The sequence below is a fragment of the Callorhinchus milii genome, unplaced genomic scaffold (genome assembly GCF_018977255.1).
Source record: "Callorhinchus milii isolate IMCB2004 unplaced genomic scaffold, IMCB_Cmil_1.0 Scaffold24, whole genome shotgun sequence".
Taxonomy (NCBI): domain Eukaryota; kingdom Metazoa; phylum Chordata; class Chondrichthyes; order Chimaeriformes; family Callorhinchidae; genus Callorhinchus; species Callorhinchus milii.
The window spans coordinates 6,207,822-6,229,587 of NW_024704765.1; the positions used below are offsets into that span (position 1 = coordinate 6,207,822).

The window sequence follows — 21,766 nt, forward strand, 5'->3', positions numbered from 1 at the left end:
CGACGGCGACAAGATCGCATTCGTGGAGCGCCTTTCAACAACAACAACAACAACAAAATTTCATTTATAGAGCGCCTTTCACTTCGGGAGGACGTCCCAAGGCGCTGGACAGTTGGGTCGGGACCCGAGGAGGGGGGAAATGGTCAGGGTGAGGGGAGGGAAGGGAGGGAGCGAGGATGGGGTAGAGTGTCGAGAGGGGAGCTGAAGGCACGGTCAAAGAGAATGCAAGGATTATCATTATTATTTATCAGGATTTGCAATTGCGAGATCTCAGAAAATTCCGCTGACTTTTGTGCTTGGTTTTGCACGTTATGCGTAAATGGATAGGCAATAATCAGGTGGACATAATTGGGCACTAGTTTCCTGTCGTGGTTAGATTTTCTCAAGACTGGCCCCACTGATCAGAAATTAGTTGGTTTACTACCAGAAGAAAAGGAAAGGATAGCAAATAGCTTCTTCATACGTAGTTTCTGTTTTATTTTTTATTTCCAAAGCTGAAGTGCATGTCTTTCAGTATCAGCAGGTTACGGGAGGAGCTCATCAATGAATTGTGGCTGGATTTCATCATTAACAGTGTGAGCAAATGGTCAGTATTGAGCAAAATCACGCTAACCTGCCCAATGAGTCAGAGCTCCAACCCCATTCCTCCTTTTCCCACAAAGTTCATATGTACAGTAATAAGGAACATCATGCTCCTTATTGGTGTCAGAGTCTGGTTAAATCAGTTATGCCAAAAAGATTGTGTCCAAGATGTGTGGCTCATATTAAGATGCCGTGCCAGGTTCTGTCCTTGTCAAATGGTACTGAGGTACAGATCAGCTGCAATCTAAAAAAAAATGGTGAAACAAATGGCCTGCTCTTGTTCCTATAATAATCCTTGTATTTGATATAACATTTTATCATATTGTCGAAATGTTTCAAACTGCTCCATAGCACCTATTGTGAAGTGCGGTGATCATGTACTGTGTCCCTACAGGCAAACGTAGCAGCCGAGCTGTGCAAAGCAGTGCCCCACAAACAGCCACAAAGTAAACAGCCAACAAGGTAAGGGTTAATTTGGTGGTGTGCTAACGAATACCACTGCTTGTGACATTTAGGCAAGTTTTGATCTGTTGAATGCTCCACATTGCATTTTGTTTCACCTGTTTTGCAAAAAAACTGGGAAAGTTATAACTTGTACAGAGTGGAGAGGACAAACAAACTGGAAAAGTTATAATTTGTACAGAAGTGGAGAGAGGTACAGCAGGTTTTCTTAAACAAATAGCCTAATATTTTCTCAGATGTAATGAGGCAGCAGTAGTTACCATTTTGAGGCTTGAAACATGATCCTCTAGTAGTTTTGCTAGTATGATACCTGAGCCAGAGAGTTCTTGCAGACACAGTTACTGATGCAACCAGCTAGTCTGGTGCTTTGGCAGGACTTAGAGGCACAGATCAGCCCATTTATTATAATAATACTAATCTTTGTATTTGATATAGCACTTTTCACGTCTTCTAGATGTCTCGAAGCGCTTCACAGAATACGCTGCAAAGGGAATTGAGTGTATATTTGTGGGAAAATGCAGCAGCCAATTGCACACAACAGCGTCCCACAAACAGTCGTGGATTGAAATGACCAGTTTATTATTTTTTTGAGGGATTATGATCAGGTGTGTAGATTATTATCAGGTGTGGGTAAAGGTTATTAGCTCCAGATAGCAACGTAAGTCAACTTAAGGCAGGGTGACACAATGGTATTTGTTTAATGTTTAATCTTAATTGCCATAAATTTAGCAATATCCACGCACACCTAATTTTTGATTCTTGTTAACCTGCAGTTATGTGTCCTGTGATTAGGCTAGTGTGATGCAGGGGCTAAACTCGCCACTCATATTGGTTTCATTAGTCAACAACAACAACAGCTTGCATTTATATAGCTCCCTCCACGCTGGATTGCATCTCAGAGAGCTCAACAATGCCTGAGGGAGACCTCAGGTGACCGTAGGTGCAGTCGAACAGGAAATTCTTCAGAAATTCTTCCTGAAGTTGGGGGCGAAGGGGGCTAGGTCTAAAGGGGTGAGGGAAGGAGTTCCAGGTATTATATAAACCAACCTATTGGTGATGTGATAGGACTATGTGGTAAAGTGTAGGCGGCTTCTGTTGCACAATACTAAATTGACCAGTGAGAGGTGAGATGCACTGTGAGATCTGAGAGCAACTGTCTACAGCTGCACAGTTAAAAGCCAGTTGTGAAACTACTGAAGAGAAACACTTCTTGTGTGTTAGAAATACAAATCATCTGCTTCACTTCCTGCAAGGTTCGCTGACATCTTACCAAGTCCTGAGACAGGTACAGTAAGAAAATGTTATCCCCTGAACTTGGACTGAGACTGAATTAAACCTAAAGCTTGAGGTAAAACAAACTGTTCAGATCATCATGAATGGGTAAGCAGGATAATTATTTACACTGCATCAGGAAAAGAGAACGAAAAGGGGGGGAAACTTGTCTGCCTGTATTTAACAGAGAAATTGGATGTAATTCCAATACTGATTAATGGATTGATAGATTTAGGTCGGATTTAAGATAGATTTGAGACAGCCTATAATGTGGAAGATTTCCTCACTGCCACAGTCATGGGTGTTGCCTTTAATGAGCTGTGTTTACTGTTAACTGATCTGTACATAATTCTAACAAGAAATAAGTAGCAGCAGATTTATTCATTTGGAACAAAGAACCAGGCAATGAAAAACGCAATATAATAAATGTAAATTGTATTTGTGAATTTTTTTTTATTTCTTCATGCCTGAGACAGCCGAATGAGAAGTGGGAAGATTGTGGGTGTTGGGAGAGTGTGTAGGACTCTATTGAAACCCTTTTGTACTTTGTTACCTAGCAGCAAGTAAAAAGTAGTTGATTTTCGGATTATTTTTCCAGGGATAATATTCCCTTAAAATAAATAATAATAATAATTTGGTCACTCAAGTCACGACTGTTTGTGCGACACTGCTGTACGTAATTGGCTGCTGTGTTCAAATCCATTCACTCCCTGGCAATGCCCTACCTCTCCGATCGATTCAATTCCGAGCAGGGCGAAACCTTGGGCAAGTTTCCTTACTCCACACGCCTAATAATAATCCCTCCAAAAAAACAAAACAATAATAAATTGGTCATTTTCAATCCATGACTGTTTGTGGGACATTGCTGTGCGCAATTGGCTGCCACGGTCGCCCACATATACAGTCAATTCACTTTACAGTGTGTTCTGTGAAGCGCTTCTTGACGTCCTCCCGACGTGAAAAGCGCTATATCAAATGCAAGGATTATTATTATTATTATTAAGTGCAAGTTGTTGTTGCTGCATTTCGCCCACAACATGTACAGTCAATTAATTCACTTTACAATATATTCTGTGAAGCGCTTTGGGGGCACAATCAGTCCAAATGGCTTCTTCCATACAGAAACTTCTATGTTTCTACATTTTATATTACTTTTTATCAGAAATATTCTATTAAATAATCATATTTTTGTTTCACTTGCAAAAATACATAGTCACTCCACTTTACAAATATGTTCTGTGAAGTGCTTTGAGATGACTCAGTGACGTGATGGGGCACTATATCAAATGCAAGGATTATTATTTTTCCACAGAGAAACTCCAGTATAAAACCTAAACACTCATCATGTCTAAGCAAAGGACCATTCGTCTGGATTGTGGGAAAAGCACTTCAGTGATGTACGTCCTGGGGACTGAACTCAGCATTGACTTATACACGTGAGTCAAAGTTATACATGTGTTACAAAATCAAACTGATTTTCTGTTTCAATGTTATATGCTGGTTGAAATGAATATGCTTGTCTATTCCTTAGTTCAATAATAATAACAATCCTGGGTGGGTTCTAACTCACAGTGGTCTCTGCTCCGAAGTCGCTCGCAATGCTGGATATGGTAGTACATGGCAAAACCGATTTAAACTTGTTGCATGCTGCTCTGAACTTGTTGAATTCTTAATTGTTATTCAAGCATGTTTACAGAGCATTGAGCCACTTCACAATACTTTGCGTGAAGGAATGCTTTCCCGAGTGATAAAGGATGGGTTCATTATTGTATTAAGACTTGATTCATACCAATGTTATCTGAACAGCACATCAGATTCAATTTCCCATTTGACTAACGTGAATAATTATCTGGGTATAAATGCTTTTTTCCTCTCTCTTTAGTTCTTCCCCTCCAGGATCCACATCATTTGAAGTACGCTTCAGCCCAGGGACAAAGTGTTCAATTTCAAGTCATGGTTCTGTATTGTCAGACCAACCCAAACTATGGCCCATTGACAGAAGGACCTTTCTCCTGGTCACTGTGGACATACCAAGCAGAGATGTCAATGACAAGAAGGTAACTTCAAGTGTCTCTGCAGATCTGCTGCCACTTTTGAGCACTGTTGAAAAGGCATGTAGAGAATGATGGAGCAGGTTTAAGGAATAAACAGTAGAAAGTTAATTCAATTTATTTTTTCTTCTTCAGCAAGGATTCAGAGAAATATTTTTCTTTGTGTGATTTTTTTTTTTGGTCACCCGGGTGTCTGACACAAGCGGAAACCCGTGCTTAAGAGTATCCAAACCAAAATGAGAGTTCCATGCATCCCACCTATACATGGAAATTCCAGAGATAGATTGTTGGAATGGGATGCGCACTCTCTTCTTGGAGGGACGCATTCCGCTTACCTAATTCTGGAAAGTATTAGGCACAGGTTGGCAAGAGCCAAGACTTGGGAACTCCTGAATGTATGTTGGAATAACTGAACCTCCTAATAAAGAGCACGATTGAAGGTTTAGTTTAGGAAAGTGGAAGGTTCCTTTATTTCTTCCTTTGATCAGTCTTTCCTGGACCTCTCACTCCAGCTGCCAAGAACTCAAACAGATGGCCTGCTCCCAGACCACTGCATATACTTCCTTTGCATGAAATCCTTGGGTTGCCCCCAGGTATAGATCAGTATTCCCATCTTGATTTCGGTTCGCTCTGTAGGGAGATGCCTTTCCTTTCTTCGGTACTCTCTTGTGATTGAGATTGTGAATTGAGTGAGATCGGGATATCAAAACTCGGATCCTCCCTTCCATTGGGTTGCCTGATGGAGACCCAACCCAGATGAAATGTTTTCACATGTATTTTTCTGATAACAATTTTGTTTAGCTTACAGTTGATGTGGGGTCACAATCATGGTAACCAGGACTAGGAATGCCTTGGGGTGATGGGATGCTGGTTTAATTTCCCGAGCACTGCTGGTAGACCTGTCACTGTATAGAAGCACCTAGAACAAACTATGTGGCTCCCTATAAGAAGGAAATTAGGAGCCCAGTGGCTGCTCTTATGTGTTTCAGAGCAGTGGAGAGAGATGGTCTGATTGATACTAACCTTCCATCTGCTTCTTGGATCTGATCCTTCTGTCTATTCTCTTCCTGTAGATCACGGTTACCTATTTTGGAAAGGATGCTACTAAGCCCATAGATAAGATGATGCTGGCGCTCACAGCCGTCTGTAAGTGTTTCACCCTGGCTATTAACGGACTTGTCCATTAATTAGCTCATACTCATGAATCTAGTGTAAAGCTCATGAAGTTTTCAATCATCTTGTTTGTAGTGAGAGATGAATCAATACCTGGAGAGTAAAAATATTAATGGATATAGCATGAAGGGAGAGAGGTTGGATTAGGGGATGTTGTACTGTTGTAAGTAGGCCACATATTGCTTGGATTTCTGTGAGAAATTGACAGTTCTTGAGAAAAGGGATATTAAGGTGCTATTTATCTAATCACCTTTGGAAGCTTTTGAGAAGACAGGGTCATAGTTATCAAACTATGATCCAACTGTCCTGTTGGGTCTAAGTTACTTCTTTGAGCATCAAAATCAAACATTTGGGGAACAAAAATATTATCAATCCTTCAGTAAGGCTAATGTGAGTGGAGTAAAATGTATAATCCGAGAACATCAAGAACAACAATTTACATTTATATTAATGTATGTTCACCTTTCTGTCAAGCAAGAACCAAATTTTTACACTGTGGTGCAGAACCATACTATGCAGGAAGGACTTGAGACGTACCTTGAAGAAGTGCCTGTAGAGCTAATGATTGAAGACACAATCAAATTATCTTCCTACAATTGTATTTGAGAACATGTGAGGGACTTCCCAGCCCACAATCCCTTTGTCTCGCCCTCTCCCTTGGCTCCTTCAATGCACGTCTCAAGACCTTTTTCTTCGACCTTGCCCTTGGTCAGCTCCTACTCCCACCCTCCCTGCCTTCCACCCCTCTGGATCCCAACACCCTGCTCGGGTGCACATCCTTGACTGTCCAGCATCTTGGGACGTCCTCCCGATGTGATAGACACTGTACACATGTAATTTGTTGTTTGTTGTTGTTGGACATTAAGGGAGAGTGGGTATTAGGGGTCGCAGATAATAGGGCACTGGACACACATCTATTCCCTTAATCACTGCCTCCCTTCTTTTACAGACATCTCCCTGGATGTGGATGCAGATCGTGACGGCAAAATTGAAAAGAATAATCCAAATAAGGTCATCACAAAGAATAGGCTGGATGCTATTTTCAATTTAAGAAACAGCTTGTGGCTATATGGGAAGCTGGGTGGAATGGATATTCTGGATGGATGAAATGATATGAACCAAAGGGTCTTCTTGGCATACTTCTTGTCGTTTTATGAGTTTTATACCAATACATTTGGCTTCAACTATTAGCTCCTGTTTTCTGGGGCAGGATGGGGGCTGGGGGGTGGAATAGAAGAGGGTCAAGTGTATTTTCTGGGAGGGGGCTTTTAATGACTACGTTTTTTATACTTGTGTATAACTCCATGAACCAGATGGAAACCTGCCAAGTGAGGAATCACATACACTGCACTCCCCCTGAGCTGCCATTCTTTAGAAGTGCGACTGAATTCAGTTGCTGGAACTGAAAATGTTTTTTTTCTTTTGAAGGCTTCTTGGTCTTGGGGCCCTGATGGACATGGTGCGATTCTTCTTGTGAACTGTGACCGGGATAATCTATCTGCTTCTAAACCAGACAACGAAGACTTAGCAGTGAATAGCTTTAACGGTAACGTGGTATAATAATAATTTATGCATTTGATATTCACATCATTGAGACATTTCAAAGTGCTTCTCAGGATATACTGTAAAGTGGTGCCACTGTGTATTTCTGGGTAAAGAGAAACATCCTGGTGTCCGTCCTGAAATTGCTCTAAGAGCAGATCTAATGAGGATTTAGGAGGAACTCCTTTGTGCCGAGGGTAGTGAGAATTTGGAACTCACTGCCGAAGCTGTGGTTGAATCCGATAGCATGGTATAAATATAAATAGTATATTTAAGAGGCAGCTAGATTTTCACATGAGGGAGAAGCGAATAGAAAGGTAAGGAATAGTGGAAACCATTCAACCAAATTAATCTGTTTCTAGGCTGTACATCTACATAAATCTTTATAAGCTGTAAACGTACATCCTCTTATTTCACTATCTTGATCAGCGCTAAAGTATTGATCTGGGTTTGCTTTTACAATCCTATTTAAAATTGATCTCTCTCAGAGGTCTCCTGAATGTTGAGAAGATGCTCTGGTACCCAGTTTAGATTTCATCTTCCGCCCCACCCACCTCACTCCATCCCAAAAAGGGTGCAGTTTTTCACAACACAACGTGAATGCTGGAAATACACAGCTGTGTGATTTTAAAAAAAAAAACAAGCTCATGTTTTGAGTATGATTTTCCATCATACCAGCGTTTGGTAAGTTGTCTTTGCTGCAACTCATTCCAGCTTGCTTTGTTTTGATAAGTGTGTTTCTGCTTTTGTCTTCTAGATTTGAAAGATATGTCTCGCATTATCCTGAGAACAGAGGGACCCGAGTCTCTGACATCTGGTTACAAACTCCATCTGAGCATTTCAGCCTCTGATAACGACAAAGTCAATGTCTTTTATCATAAGCATAGTGAGTCTTTATTTGTCAGTCTGTCTGTCTCTCTGAGGAATGTTGAGAAGAGCAAGTCCTTGCACATAAGTTCCTAGTCTAAGCACATGGGTGTCTGTTCAACTGCCTGAATGTGCTATGTGTTTGATGGAATCTTCCCTCCTCATTCTCTTCCCCCCCCCCCCCCCCCCACCCAGGAACTAAACCCCCTCGAGGACCTATTGTAGCAGAAACCAACAGATTGACTTACTGCATGTGTGAAATGCGCTGAACGGATCAGGTCTGTCTAGATCCAGATAACAACAACTTGGATACATAGCGCCCTCCACGCCGGACGGTGTCTCAGAGCGCCTTACAGTAACGGATCCCGGGACCGAGCCAGGGGGAGGGAAGGTGACCAAAGGCGCTGTCAAAAAGAAAGGTCTTCAGCAGAGAGCCGAAAATGGGAAGGGAGGGAGCCAGACGAAAGGAGTGAGGCAGGCAGTTCCAGAGCCTCGGGGCATAGTGACGGGGTTGCAAAGAGAGGTGGAAAAATAGAGTTGGGTGTCGTCTGCATACATGTGGAAATGTACCCCATGTCTGCGGATGACATCCCCAAGAGGGAGCTTGTAGATCAGCAAAAGGAGGGGGCCAAGGATAGATCCTTGGGGTACCCCACAGGTGACGGGGTGAGAGCGGGAGGAGAAGCCGTTTATGCAGATGTTCTGCTGGCGGTTTGTGAGGTAGGACTCGACCCAGGCGAGTGAGGTGGATGATGGAAGAAAGGCGGTGGAGGAGGATGGCGTGATCGACTGTATCGAACGCGACGGAGAGGTCCAGGAGGACGAGCAGGCAGAGGGAGCCCTGGTCACAGATAGAGAGGATGCTGATTGAGGAGACCTGAGGGGGGCACGGAGCAGGTAGTGGGTGGTGGGAAAAAGGATTTTAGGTTTGAATTTTAGGGTTAGCCTGGACTTGCTCAAACTTGTTAAATATTTGACTTTTAACTCTGTTTGCAAAACAGCTTTATGTACTCTACATTGACTGAGATTTAGCAAATGTTAGTGGTCGATCAGTATATTAAGGTTCCCCTCCCTTGCCTTGGGCTTTCAGTCAGCACTGTGAAGCAATCTGAGACGATAATAATCCTTGCAATTGTTATAGCGCTTTTCACGTCTTCTCGATGTCCCAAAGCGCTTCACAGAACAGATTTTGATTTGACGTGAAATGTATTATATAAATGTAAATCAATTTACCTGTCAAACACTGTGGGTCTCGCCCTCAATAGGAGCATGTATAGGCAAAGCATTCATTATTCTGATAGCTCGCCAAATGAAAACTTTTTTTAATCTTCCCCTTTAATTCTTCCAGTAACAATCCTGAGTTTGTGCCCCCTTTTTACTGATTTACTAAGCAGCGAGAATAATCTTGCACAATTTACCCTCTTAAAATCTTTCACAATTTTCCATGTTTTATTATTCCGCCTTTAGCCTTCTCTGTAATATAGACAAACATACTTTGTACACTTTCTATGGCTCTGAAACCTGTTCTGTAATGGCACCTTGAACTGCAAGAGGTAGTCCAACTGTGGCCTAACCAATGTCTTGTATAAGCTTAATATTACTATGAGTTTGTATTTAATTAACTCATATATGAATACCCAGGCTGAGATTATGATGAAATTTAAAGGGAATTGGATCACCTTTTAAAAAGGAACAACTTAAAAGTGAACAGGGATAAGAGGAAACAAAAAAGCAAAAAGCAACGAAAAAGCAAAGTTTATAGTACTCGGGTCAGTGGAGGAGTTAACATTAATTAACATAAGTGCGATGTGTGAGTCTGTGTATATGTGTGTTTTGTTTTATTTCTCTCTGTCTTGTTATCTCTCTGTCTCTGCTACCATTTGCCAAGAATGTCTTTTTTACATATTTAAAAGAATTTCACAATTACCCTTGTATCAGATTATTTTTGCTTCAACCATAGCAAGTATCACATCAGTCCTTGGGCCGAAGAAGCTGTCATTTGCTGTTGATTACGCAGTCGGAAGCAGCGACTATGACTTCTATGTGGAAGCTCTTAAGTTTCCAGATGCGGGCATTAACCCCTTTGTGACCATTAACCTCAACTTGCTGGAACCAATGGTAAAAATATTTAACTTACTGCTGTGTGATAATAACAACAATAATAGTCCTTATTGTCAAGTTTTCTCTTAAACACATTGTGGCTTTTTGCTTCAACCACAGCTTCTGGAAGTGAGTTCCAAATGTAAATTAATGGGGTGACTATTGAAGAGCAAGAGAAGGGTTTTGGTGGAATTGTTGACTCTTCACCAAAATTTCTAGAATATGACATTGTTGCCAATATAGCTGATAAAATACTTGGATTTATATCAAGAATATTTGATTATAAGCAAAATAGGTTACTCCAAACTTGTTTGGGTCATGGTGAGGCCACATTTTGAATATCATGCACAATGCATTATGATGGGTTCATCAAAGAGCAACAAAGGGGGATTTTAAAACTGGGATTAATGTCACAATAAGATGCTGACAAAATCTTTTTTTGTCATTGGAAAAGATCGAGAGTGGATTCAATCCAGGTCTTTAAAATAACGAATGGCAGAGATAATATTGATGCGATCAATCCATTCCCAAGTATTTGAAGTGTCAGTATAAATGAGACTATGTTTTTGTAATGTGTTCTTATTGTATTGATATTGTCTGCCTCTTCTCAGACCATTGGCGAGGCTCCTATCTTCACAGACCGGATTGTATTCCGCATTGCTCCATGGATTATGACTCCAAACACTCAGGCCCCGTTGGAAGTATTTGTGTGCAGGATGTTTTCTGACCCAAGGTCTCCAAGGTCAGAATTCTGGTAGACAAACATTGAAAGACAATGTCATTCGGAGGGTTTTGTGGGTATGAGTTACACCAGTTAAGTTGTGCTTACATATTCCAGGATAGGTAATCATCTTTCCTGGAAGCTTCCAGCAAGTGGGAAGAGTGCTGCCAATCCCGGCTTGTGAGGGACTCCCTGTTAGGGTAATTAGGGAGCTCAACAAAGTCACACCAACAGTGTTGATGTTCACAGAGACCCCAGTGTCCACCGCTGCAGTCTATCTGGTTCGGCTTTATGGACCCTGGGTTGATTGACGTATTATCGGGAAAACCTGACACTTGGGCTGTCATATTGCTGAGTGTGTACCACCCTCCCCTCCTCTCCCCCTCCCTCCCCACCCATTGACTAATCCTGAAATTGCTGCCTAGAAAGATCCTGTGACTACATCTGTTGTGCCATCTCAGCAGGAGAAGGCACAGATGGCTGACAAGGACAGGCTGCAGGTGAACTCTCTATAATGTTGACCAATTGATCTGCAGTTGAAGCAAAAATCCAGCTGATGGAATTTGTACAAAGATTTACAATAACAAATCCTATGAAGCTCCAATAACTTAGAATAGGGTGAAAATGATTTAGTAGTGATCATGTGCTCACGCTCACTCGCCTGTCTGTGTGTGAGACACTTGTACGTTGGAGATGAATCACTCAGTGGAATTTGTTTTCTTTTTTCATTAGTTCTGCAGGGAATGAGGATTTCCTGAGGGAATTCCAGGCCTTTGTGCAAAAGGCAAGGTGCAAGCTGACAATTTGTCCTCAGCATGTCAATCGTGGTGATCGTTGGATACAGGTAAATCTCTCAACCTAATTGTAACTATCGAGTCTGAAGCATCAACCAATGACTTGGAGAGCATGAGATGCATTGGCAGTGGTTGTTGTACATGACAACAGTAAAGAGGAAGAATAATCACAGAATGTTACAGCAGAGACGGGCTATCAAGTCCAAGCCCTCAACGCCGCTCTGGTGTTTTTCTTTACCCGATACATCTCGTCTAATCCTACCCTTCTGATCGTTCCCCATACCTATAGGCGCTCTATAAATGCAATCATGTTGTTGTTGTTGTTTCCCTCTTCTTTAAGTATCAAATTCTCTTTTTAAATAATTTATTCATTCAATTCTTGCTGGGTACTTGATCTTTCAGGTCTTTGGTAATGTACGCAATGGAAACACGACAGAATTGTTTCAGAAGTGCAAAAGGATAGAGGAGTTGGCAGGATGTACCAGTAGTAATCCTGCAGTGATCCTTAATTGTTTGTATTCAGACCACTGCATTTAGCAAAGTACATCAATGATTCAGATATTGTGGGGGGGCGGGGAGAGGGACGAGTGATTACATCCAAGTTTGCTGATGAAACTATATTGAGAGGACTGACAAATTGGGAGAATTGCGAGTCACATTCTCTGGACTCTGTCTCGTACTCTACTGTTTTACCTTTGATACCATGACTCGTTGAAATAATACCTTACCTTAACAAAGGCCCTCTGGATGTCCATATGGAACAATGTAAACAGAATTTCCCTCGTCTGCATCGCCATTTCCTCAAAAAATTAAATGAGATTAATTAAATGCAAACTGCTCTTATGTATCCTTGGATTTGTTTGATCTTTTTTAATACAGGATGAAATTGAATTTGGTTACACAGAAGCTCCTTACAAGTACTTACCTGTTGTGTTGGACTCTCCTCGAAATCGTGGCCTACAAGACTTTCCCTATCAACAAATCCTGGTGAGATGCAATATTCTGTTACTGGAATATTACTTTTAGCAATAGACGACAAGTGTGTTAAAATACTAATAGTCCTTGCCCTTGAGGTCACGCCTTATCACATTACTGAAACTTCTCAAAATGCTTCACCGGATTTATTGTGAAATGTAATGACTTTGTATTTTTTAGGCAAATGTGGCAACCAATCTGCACAACAATGTCCCACAAACAGCCATGAAGCCATCCTCCAGTTAGGTTTAAGACCTAGGGTCAAATTTGTTGTGTAAACCATGTGTAGCACAGAGGGAATTGGAGGCGCCCTTAAATATAAAATTAACAGAACCACCAGTCACAGATTATATGCCAATATTGAATGCAGAATCTACCCTACATGTAACTCAGAAAATACCTGCCCAGAGAGTGTTTGTTGAGATTATATAGAAGGCGCTTTAATCTAAATTTGACTTGTGCTATGATCTGACCTGGAAATGGTTGGTGTTGAGAATGAGGCAAAACCACTTGACAAATCCGTTGATCAACAAAAAAAAATCAATAAAAAATCCAAATTTGTTTGGCAACTTCAATCTCATCTTTGCAACCTTCATATCATTCTGTCCAGGGCATTGATTTTGGACACGTAACCCAGAATACTAGTGATGTCAGCAGCCTGGACTCCTTTGGGAATCTGGAGGTCAGCCCACCAGTGACCGTGAACGGAAAAGACTATCCTTTTGGAAGGATCATTATCGGAAATGCTTTCCCAACGTAAGGAGGAAGAAGGGGTTTGGATTTTCAGAACAATCTTATTTTCCAAAACATGGCCTTTTTTGGACCTCTCTGTGATCTTTGCTTATTTGGTTTGGGCACTGAATGAGGGGTTTCAGCTACAAAGAGACACTTGAGAAGTTAGGGCTTTTAATACTATTGCTGGGAAACTTAATGGTGAACCGATCGAGACCTTTAAGATTTTGATGGGATACAACAGGGCAAACAGTAATAGATTATTGCTATTGGTCTGTGTGGTAATATATATTAGAACAAATTTGTTACCTTTTGGAATGTGGAAATCTAGCTCAAGCCATCGGGTGAAGATTACTTCCCAACGTTGTTTAAAAGGGAATTAGATTGATGCTTAAGGAGGCACGGGAAGTGAAATTTTAATGATTAAAGATTCAAAATGTTTTTATTGCTGCAGGACTTATGGCGGGAGAAAGATGACAAAGGTGGTTCGGGAATTCCTGCACGCTCAGAAAGTGCAGTCACCGATTGAGCTCTACTCCGACTGGCTGGCGGTTGGTCATGTAGATGAATTCTTGAGCTTTGTTCCAGCCCCTGACAGAAAGGTAACCAATTGTGTTGTACCATATAACCAAAATAAGGCAGTGGTGGCCCATCATCAGGGACTAAACTCGCTCTACTTCACCGTGACGGAATCTCAATCTCCTCCATTGCCCACGATTGACTGAAATTCGGTCAATTCATAATAGATTCCATGTCATAAAACAATCTAAACTTATGAAATGTTATAAATTCCCTCTTCTCTTCCCCCCCCCCCCCCTCAATGAGTAACTTTGAAAATTAAGGATTGTTACATATTGGCACAGGTGGGAGCTTGGGTTGTAATGTAATACTTACATTTGGTAAAGAGGCTTTTACATCAGGAGGACAGCGTGTTAATGAGCTGTGAAATGGAGTGACTGTGTATTTGTGGATCAACAGAGCAGACAGTTTGTACACAACAATGTTCCACAAATGGCTATGAGTTGAATGACCGAATTTGTTGCATTGTTAGACACGACATTGTTCCTAACTGATAAGAAAGTGATGCCGTGTGTTGTGCAGGGCTTTCGACTTCTCCTGACCTGTCCTGACGCCTGCCTCAGGTTGTTCACAAAGCTGCAGCAAGAGGGTCACGGGGAGCTGAAGATGTTTGAAGGTGAGTGTCCAGCCTGACGCGTTACTTCAATAGTAGGCAGTGGTCCATGAACCACTTGCGCGGCGAATCCAATTCTCCCCATGTACAGAAGTAGGAAAGAGAATTTTTTTTTACAAAATAATAATAATTATCGTCCTTGCATTTGGTACAGTGCTCTGAGATGCTATCTTGCGTGACGTTTTTTTTTAAAATGCAAGGTGTCGTAGTGTCTTTCACGTTGGGAGGAAATCCCATGGGGCAAGAAATAGCGCGTTAATGAGATGATATTAATGGAGGTAGCCAAATCTGAAATTGAAGTGTTCCTTTCTGTCATTTAACCAGGTGTAAGCCCTAACACAATCAAAATTAATGAAATACTTGAGGATAAAAAAATAGTTGAAGATAATGCCTTTGTACAGGTAAGTGGCAATATCCAGTATTGATTAATCAATTTTGCTGTGGAAATTGCAGAATAAACATTACTTATTTATTTTCTGTTTCCCTTTTTGTATCTTATTTAAAAAATTGTCTGATTCCCTCTTTCTTTGTGTTCCCACCTCCCCGTTTCCCCTTCTCTTCCCCCAATGCATTTCTCCTGCCTCTCCCTCAACCTCTCTCTCCTTCCTTCTTCCCTTCCACACTTTCAGGAATGCGTTAATTGGAACCGCGATATCCTAAAGAGGGAATTGGGGTTAGACGAAGAAGACATTATTGATATTCCTGGATTGTTTTTCATGAAAAGTGGTCATGCAAAGGCGTACTTCCCAGATATGGTAAGTATAAAACTATTATATGATCCATTCCATTATCCCTGGGAATATCGTTGGGAATATCCCTGGGAAACCAATGACTTCTCAGAAATTTCAGTTATATTTAGGTATGATGTTTTACCCAATGCCAGTTTAACACAATGCAGTATGTCCTTACCTACTGTCTGTTTTGCACAGACGAATAATGGAGTGGAGTCCCGTAGCTCAGTGGTTAGAGCACTCGCCTTGCAAGTGAGAGACCTGGGTTTGATTCCCGGCAGTGTGAAACCTTGGGCAAGTTTCCTTACTCCACACCCCTGATAATAATTAATCAAGAAAATAACCAATAATAATTTGGTCACTCAATCCACGACTGTTTGTGGGACGCTGCTGTCCGCCAATGACTGCCGTATTTTGCCCACAAATATACAGTCAATTCATTTTACAGTATATTCTGTGAAGCGCTTTGAGACATCTAGAAGACGTGAAAAGCGCAATATCAAATGCAAGGATTATTATTATTGCTGACAACTGTAGTGAGTGTACAAGGTCCCACAAACAACATGGAGATGAATGATCAACTAATTTTTGGCCAGGACATACGGAGACAATTTTTGAGCAAACTTCGAGTAACTTTGTTTGGGGTGGGTGGGGGGGGGGGGTTGTCAGCTGGCCGGCTGACACACGCGGGAACCCGTGCTTAAGAGTATCCAAACCAAGCTGAGAATTCCATGCATCCCACCTACACATGGAAATTCCAGAGATAGATTGTTGGAATGGAATGCACTCTCTCCCTGGAGGGATGCATTCTGCTTGGCTAATTACGGAAGGTATTAGGCACAAGTTGGTAAGAGCCAAGGCTTGGGGACTTCAGAGTGTGTGTTGGGAGTAACTAAAAACACATAGCTTTGCAAGCTTTCCCGCGACTTGTCCAGCTAGGACCACCCTACCCATTAGGGCCCTGGCTCGCAGGCTTAACAGGAGCCAAGTGGGATAACTCCCTGCCCCCGTGACTGGTCTGCCCTTCCAAGTCCTGCCGATGAGCCAAGCTGCCTGTGCTGTCATCAACAGGGCCCTAGAATAGTGCGGACCCGCCAGGCTCAGGAACCAGACTACTGAGGCTGCCACAGAGGGCTGGCTCAATTCTGACTTTCTATTGCCAAGCATGTCACCTTGGAGCCAGTTCAGGAGATCTCTTCCTGTTCCTATGCTACTCTTTATTGATCCATTGATTCATCTTTTGGCTACTCTTTTTATTGGTTAATGTCTCTTTTCTACCTTGTCTTCATGTGTATCTTCCTCTTATTGTTCAGCGCTCCGAGACACTAGCCCATTTGAAGGGCGCTATATCAATGCAAATTGTTGTTCTTGTATTGTCTCCGCTGTTTTTTCTGGCTCTTTTCCATTTGCTGCTGTCAGCCATGAGTGAATAATGGCACCTCTTTCTTCCATCATCTCTTTAGGTCAACATGATTGTCCTCGACAAATACCTGGGCATTCCCAAGCCCTTTGGACCTCTGATCAATAAAAAATGTCCACTGGAATCTGCAGTACGCTCTTTGCTGGAACCACTCGGTCTGCATTGTTACTTCATTGATGACTTTTCTTCCTATCACCTGATGCTTGGTGAAGTTCACTGTGGTTCCAATGTCCGCCGTAAACCATTTCCTTTAAAGTGGTGGAACTTGAAGAAGTAATCACCACTTACTGTTTCCACGGTGAATCTAATTACCTTGGCCTGGAAATTCTGCATGTTGGTATTAATGAACTATATTTTTCCATCTATCCTGAATTGTTCTTACTAGGCGTTTGCCTTCTTCTAATTACTAACGCCTTCTCTGAGAATGTGTAGCCTCTGGTTTCAATGCACAATGTCACATGATGAGATACTGGACCCTGAATTTCTGGTTTCGGTCGGCAGTCTATTGTTTAAAAATGAAACCTGACTCCAGGCCTCAACATGACTCTGACCCTTTTGTTCCAGGTGTGACTCAAAGCTTTGGTTCATTGCTTATGAATGACGCATTGACACCTACCTTCCTGTAGTAGAGCACTTCAATTTCAGAGGCTGTTTTATTTGTTAAGGGCACCTTCTAAAGTTCACATTGTGTGAAATAGGAAGAGTATCAATTTATGCTACTTTTGCGGCTTCTCGGTAACAAGACTACAAAAGACAACATACTTGTTGTGAAAGCTTCACATCTTCTGTTATATAATGATCTTGACGCAATAAAGATTTGATTCAAATAATGACTGCTTTTTGGTTAACTGATTCTTGTCCTCACATTCAAATGCCTCCATGGGCTGTGATTTCCTGGGTACCTTACCCACCTTGGTCACTGCCTCCACTCTACCACTTCTGGACTGTTTCAGCCAGTAATACTGACAAACTACATTTACTCGAGACAGCACTAATAAGAAAGCATTGTGTCGGGTTAGCATAAACTACAGCAACGGAACTGTCCTGGGACAAGAAGTGTTGGTGCTCAGGAATACAATTTGTATTTTTTTCCCCTTCAATTGTCTTGTCTCCGAGAAGAGAAGAGGAATAACTCCTTTAGGAGGAAAAAGCTTTGGTCTTTTTTCTTTGCAGTGCTGACTTAGTCCACAGGATGGCATCAGACATCTACGTTAGCAGAGTCCTGGCAACATTGGCTGTGCCTTTGATGGCTTCATTCCGTAAATACTAATCTAATATTTCTCTGCGCAATGAGAATCATCACCTAATCCTCTGACGCAGAAACAGTTCTAATAAATGCTTTTGTAGGATCTGCAAAGTAAAACGTTCTATTTTAACTCTTATTTTTGTTATTTGGTAGCACTTTGAGACGTCTCGACGACGTGATAAGGAGCGATATCAGATGCAAGTATGATGATTGTCATCTGGGACCACTCAACCTCTTAGGACTGTGGCTTGCAGGGTTATTAAGGACTGAGTAGGACGGTTGTCAGTCCCTCTCAAAGTTAGCCCTAGGTCCCATTTGCACTCAGCCCTGCTCACACTTAGCCACATGTCTAGATTTTTTGCAGGGATATTTTAAAATTCCTGGGCACACCCATGTAACTCAGCACCTTTCAGGTATAGAAGCTGAGCTCAATTTCACACTGGGCTCTGCCTTTAACAATAGCCTTGTGTGTGTCTGTGTGTGTGTGGTAGAAAGGGAAGGAGTATATTGCATTTCGACTGCTAAATGAGGATAAAGGCGGGATTGTGGGATTATCACTTGCGCAGCACGTTGCTGGAGGTAGTTAGAGGAAAACACATTTATATTTACCTTTTTCTTCAGCATCAACTTGCGCTTATGGAACATCTTTCATGTTGAATTAACATCTCACAGCAAAATAATGGGGATTACTGACTGATCAGGGAGAGGAAGATCAGTTTGAGGATCTTGATCAAAGGCACAGCAATATGTCTAACCTGAAGACAAGGTTTGAAGATGATGATGTTTCGGGAAGAGTCGCAGAGAGCAGGGGAGCAATTGTTGCTGTAGGCTTGGCCACCAATGGAAGAGGTGAGGAATTAGCAGGAGACTAGGATTGGAAGAGCAGAGGGCATGGACAGGACTTTGCTGTACATACTCACTCATGCACATTCACAGATACTCAATCCACTAGTCTGGGTATGTCTTCCTGGAGTCGCTTACAGTCCTCTTCAAGGTCAGACTTTGAATTCATAGTCCAGGCTGAAACTACAATACAGTGCTGGGGGTATATCTCAAAAGGTGCCGTCCTTTGAATGAAACATTAAATCAAGGCTCCGTCACTTGTTCAGTGTTTGTGGGGAGATCCTGTATGTAAATTGGTTGCTGTATTCACTCACAAAGATGCAGTCACTACATTTCACAATAAATCCCACAAAGTGCTTTGAGACGTCCTCCCACCATGAAAGATGCCACATGAAATGTAAGGACGGTTATTTTCATTGCTATTGAGGCTTAGATGATACACATTAAAAGGAAATTGTATAAGTCTTTGAAAAGAAACTATAAAGAGGATAAGGGAATGATCTAGAAATTGCGGATGATAGTTCAAATGAATGCAATTAACCCAGCTTAATGGGCTGGATGGCCTTTTCTTGAACTGCCATTTCTATGATTCTGTGTTATTAGCAGATAAAACAAACTCCGATACCAATCGACATTCCTCGGGACGGCCCATTGTAGACTCTCGTGTTGTCGGTGCTGGCTAAACCTGAGAACTGTTAAAATGTTCACGGCAGTGACTTGTCTCAGCCTCTCCCGGAACCTTCATGTTGCCTTCGGTTGGTTGATTGATGATCTCTTTGAGGAGGTAAGTATGTGATAGTTGTGTTTTGCACAAAAAATTGCTTCAAGGTCCAGCTATTCACTTCTTTGCAGGTCACAGAATATAACAGGAGACACAACCTGATAGATGCTTTTCATTGATAGCTTTTGCTCAAACTAAGGATAACAGATAGGATTTTACCCATCAAAGGCTAATGCTTCTTTCCAGTTAAAAGTTAACCTTATCTTCTTTCCTCTTCAAATAAATTACGTATCTACACCACCCAACTGTGTCAATCCTGGCTCGGTTGGTAGCACACTTGCCCCTGGGTCAGAAGGTTGTGGGTTCAAACCCCACATTGAGCTCTTCACTGTTGGATGCGCAGCCCCTTCAGATGAGACGTTAAACCGATGTTGTGTCTCTGCTCTTTCAGTGGACATTAAAGATCCCTCAACTATTCAAAAAGAGAACAGTGTCTCTCTCAATGTCCTGGCCAACTATCACTTCACGGCTGGGTCTGGCACCTTATGCACAAACTGGCTGCCATTTTTGCCCACAGAAAACAGTGATTACACCTGACAATAATTACTATAAAGTGCTTTGGGAGGTGTCACTCTAATTTGGTACTTATAAAAATGGCCCCTTCTGCACGGAAGAGGCCATTGGGCCGATTGTTTCTCTGCACCGTAGCACTGCACAAAACCCGGGAATAAACTCACCTTTCATTTCTGACAGAGGCACCCCACCCCCCCCCCACCACCCCCCAGGACCTGGCTTCAGCATGACATTTACAATTCTGCACCTTAATGAATAACGAGGCATTAAACTGACCCATGTAGATGAAAAACAACAGCTTATTATTTGAAAAGGTGAAAAATACAGCCATTAATCTCCTGACAAAGCATCACCTGGTTCTACTATGTGACTGGGTTTTGAAATTCTGCAGAGATATTTAATCCCAAGTGACTGCTGAATAAATAAACAGGTTCACTTCGTCATCTTGAGAAATTCAGAGCTCAGTGCTCAAAATATACAGTCAATCCACTTTACAGTGTATCCTATGAAGCGCTTTGAGACATCTCGAAGACATGATAAGGCGCTATATCAAATGTAAGGATTATTATTATGGCTATTTGGGACCGCCTTGTGTTCAAAATGGCCAACAGTATTTGGACATTTGACAGTAACTACTTTAATGTAAGACTTCATAAGGATCTGTAAAAGTGCTGGTCTCTTGCTAGAAAATTATTTGGGGAGAACAAGTTTGCAGTGCCATGGAGAGAGCGCGGGGGGAATGGGATTGATTTGGAAAAGCTCTTTTCAAAGAGCCAGCACAGACGCGATGGGCCGAATGGCCTCCCTTCTGTGTTGTAAAATTCTATGGTTCTTTTTTCTATCTATATCGTGAAGCAGCTTCAAAGGCAGAGTGAGTGAATGATCACCTGCTGAAGCAGAGATGTTGGAGTGTGTATGATTCTGGGCTTGTGCCTTGGCACTGGACCGCACGCTCTGTGCTCTCAGCCACCACCAGCTTCTGTTCAGTGACTCCTCTCTCCTTGTAACGCTTGCCTCTGGCAGGCACCTTGATGCTTTATCACCAAATGTATCAAATAAAAAAAGTCCTGTCAACGTCTAAGAATTAAATCACAGTGGAATATGAGCTACTGTGGAGAAAAACACAGATGAAAGGAAACATCTTAAACATCTTAATTTCTCCCTTGCCACCCACTCCCGAAAACGCCAACCATCTTTGGATTCCGTGCTCAATGTCTCTTGTGCGCTCACAGGTACGGAGAGCTGAGAGCCTGGTGGGGTTGGGGGTGAGGGGGAGGAGAATTACGCCACACGCCCTTCTATCGTTATGCAACACCCCCTAGAAATTTACCGCACAGGAGAAGGCCATTCATTCCATCGTGTCTGAGCTTTGTTACTCCATGTCAGAAGGTTGTGGGTTTAAACTCCATGTTGGTAACGGTATTAATACTTGCATTTGATACAGTGCCTTATGTCACACTGACGTATTTAATCCTGTGGAATATTTAATGCCACCTGAACAGGCAGAGAGAACCTTGGTTTAACTGTCTTATCTAAAGGACAGTATCTCTGACTGTGCAGTTGGTGTATCAGTCTGGACTACACTCAAAGTTTCCGACAGATGGCTTGAACCCCTATCCTTCTGACTCAGTGGTGAGCGCTACCAACTGAGACAGGCTGACACCATACGATCACAGGCTAGGCTGACACTCCAATTCGGTATTCAAGGGAGCACTACATTGTTGGATGTGCCGTCCTTTTTTGACGAGTCATTAAACTGAGGTCCTCAA

The 21,766-nt window shown here is 42.0% G+C and overlaps 1 protein-coding gene across 2 annotated transcripts; it reads left to right on the forward strand.

The window, feature by feature from the left end:
* The first annotated feature begins 199 nt into the window (after positions 1-199).
* Positions 200-17,444, forward strand: padi2 (peptidyl arginine deiminase, type II). 2 transcript variants are annotated; one of them, XM_007906954.2, is made up of 18 exons: positions 200-586; positions 977-1,044; positions 3,629-3,752; positions 4,199-4,373; positions 5,441-5,513; positions 6,490-6,551; positions 6,969-7,086; positions 7,840-7,968; positions 9,910-10,067; positions 10,661-10,791; positions 11,503-11,614; positions 12,444-12,551; positions 13,150-13,295; positions 13,726-13,873; positions 14,373-14,466; positions 14,788-14,864; positions 15,093-15,218; positions 16,658-17,444. In XM_007906954.2, the coding sequence occupies exons 3-18, from the start codon at positions 3,661-3,663 to the stop codon at positions 16,889-16,891; spliced, it is 1,983 nt and encodes a 660-aa protein (XP_007905145.1). In that variant the 5' UTR covers positions 200-586; positions 977-1,044; positions 3,629-3,660; the 3' UTR covers positions 16,892-17,444. The 2 variants fall into 2 exon arrangements, with proteins under 2 accessions (XP_007905145.1, XP_007905144.1); XM_007906953.2 differs by lacking the exons at positions 200-586; positions 977-1,044 and adding an exon at positions 2,007-2,329.
* The last annotated feature ends 4,322 nt before the right edge of the window (positions 17,445-21,766 follow it).

What these genes read in the sequence shown, in the direction of transcription:
- padi2 (XM_007906954.2), top strand. Translation starts at nt 3,661, where the DNA reads ATGTCTAAGCAAAGGACCATTCGTCTGGATTGTGGGAAAAGCACTTCA. An exon ending in AGCAGTGAATAGCTTTAACG is followed by an intron (nt 7,087 to 7,839) that starts GTAACGTGGTAT and finishes TTTGTCTTCTAG; the next exon opens with ATTTGAAAGATATGTCTCGC. An exon ending in TTCCCTATCAACAAATCCTG is followed by an intron (nt 12,552 to 13,149) that starts GTGAGATGCAAT and finishes CATTCTGTCCAG; the next exon opens with GGCATTGATTTTGGACACGT.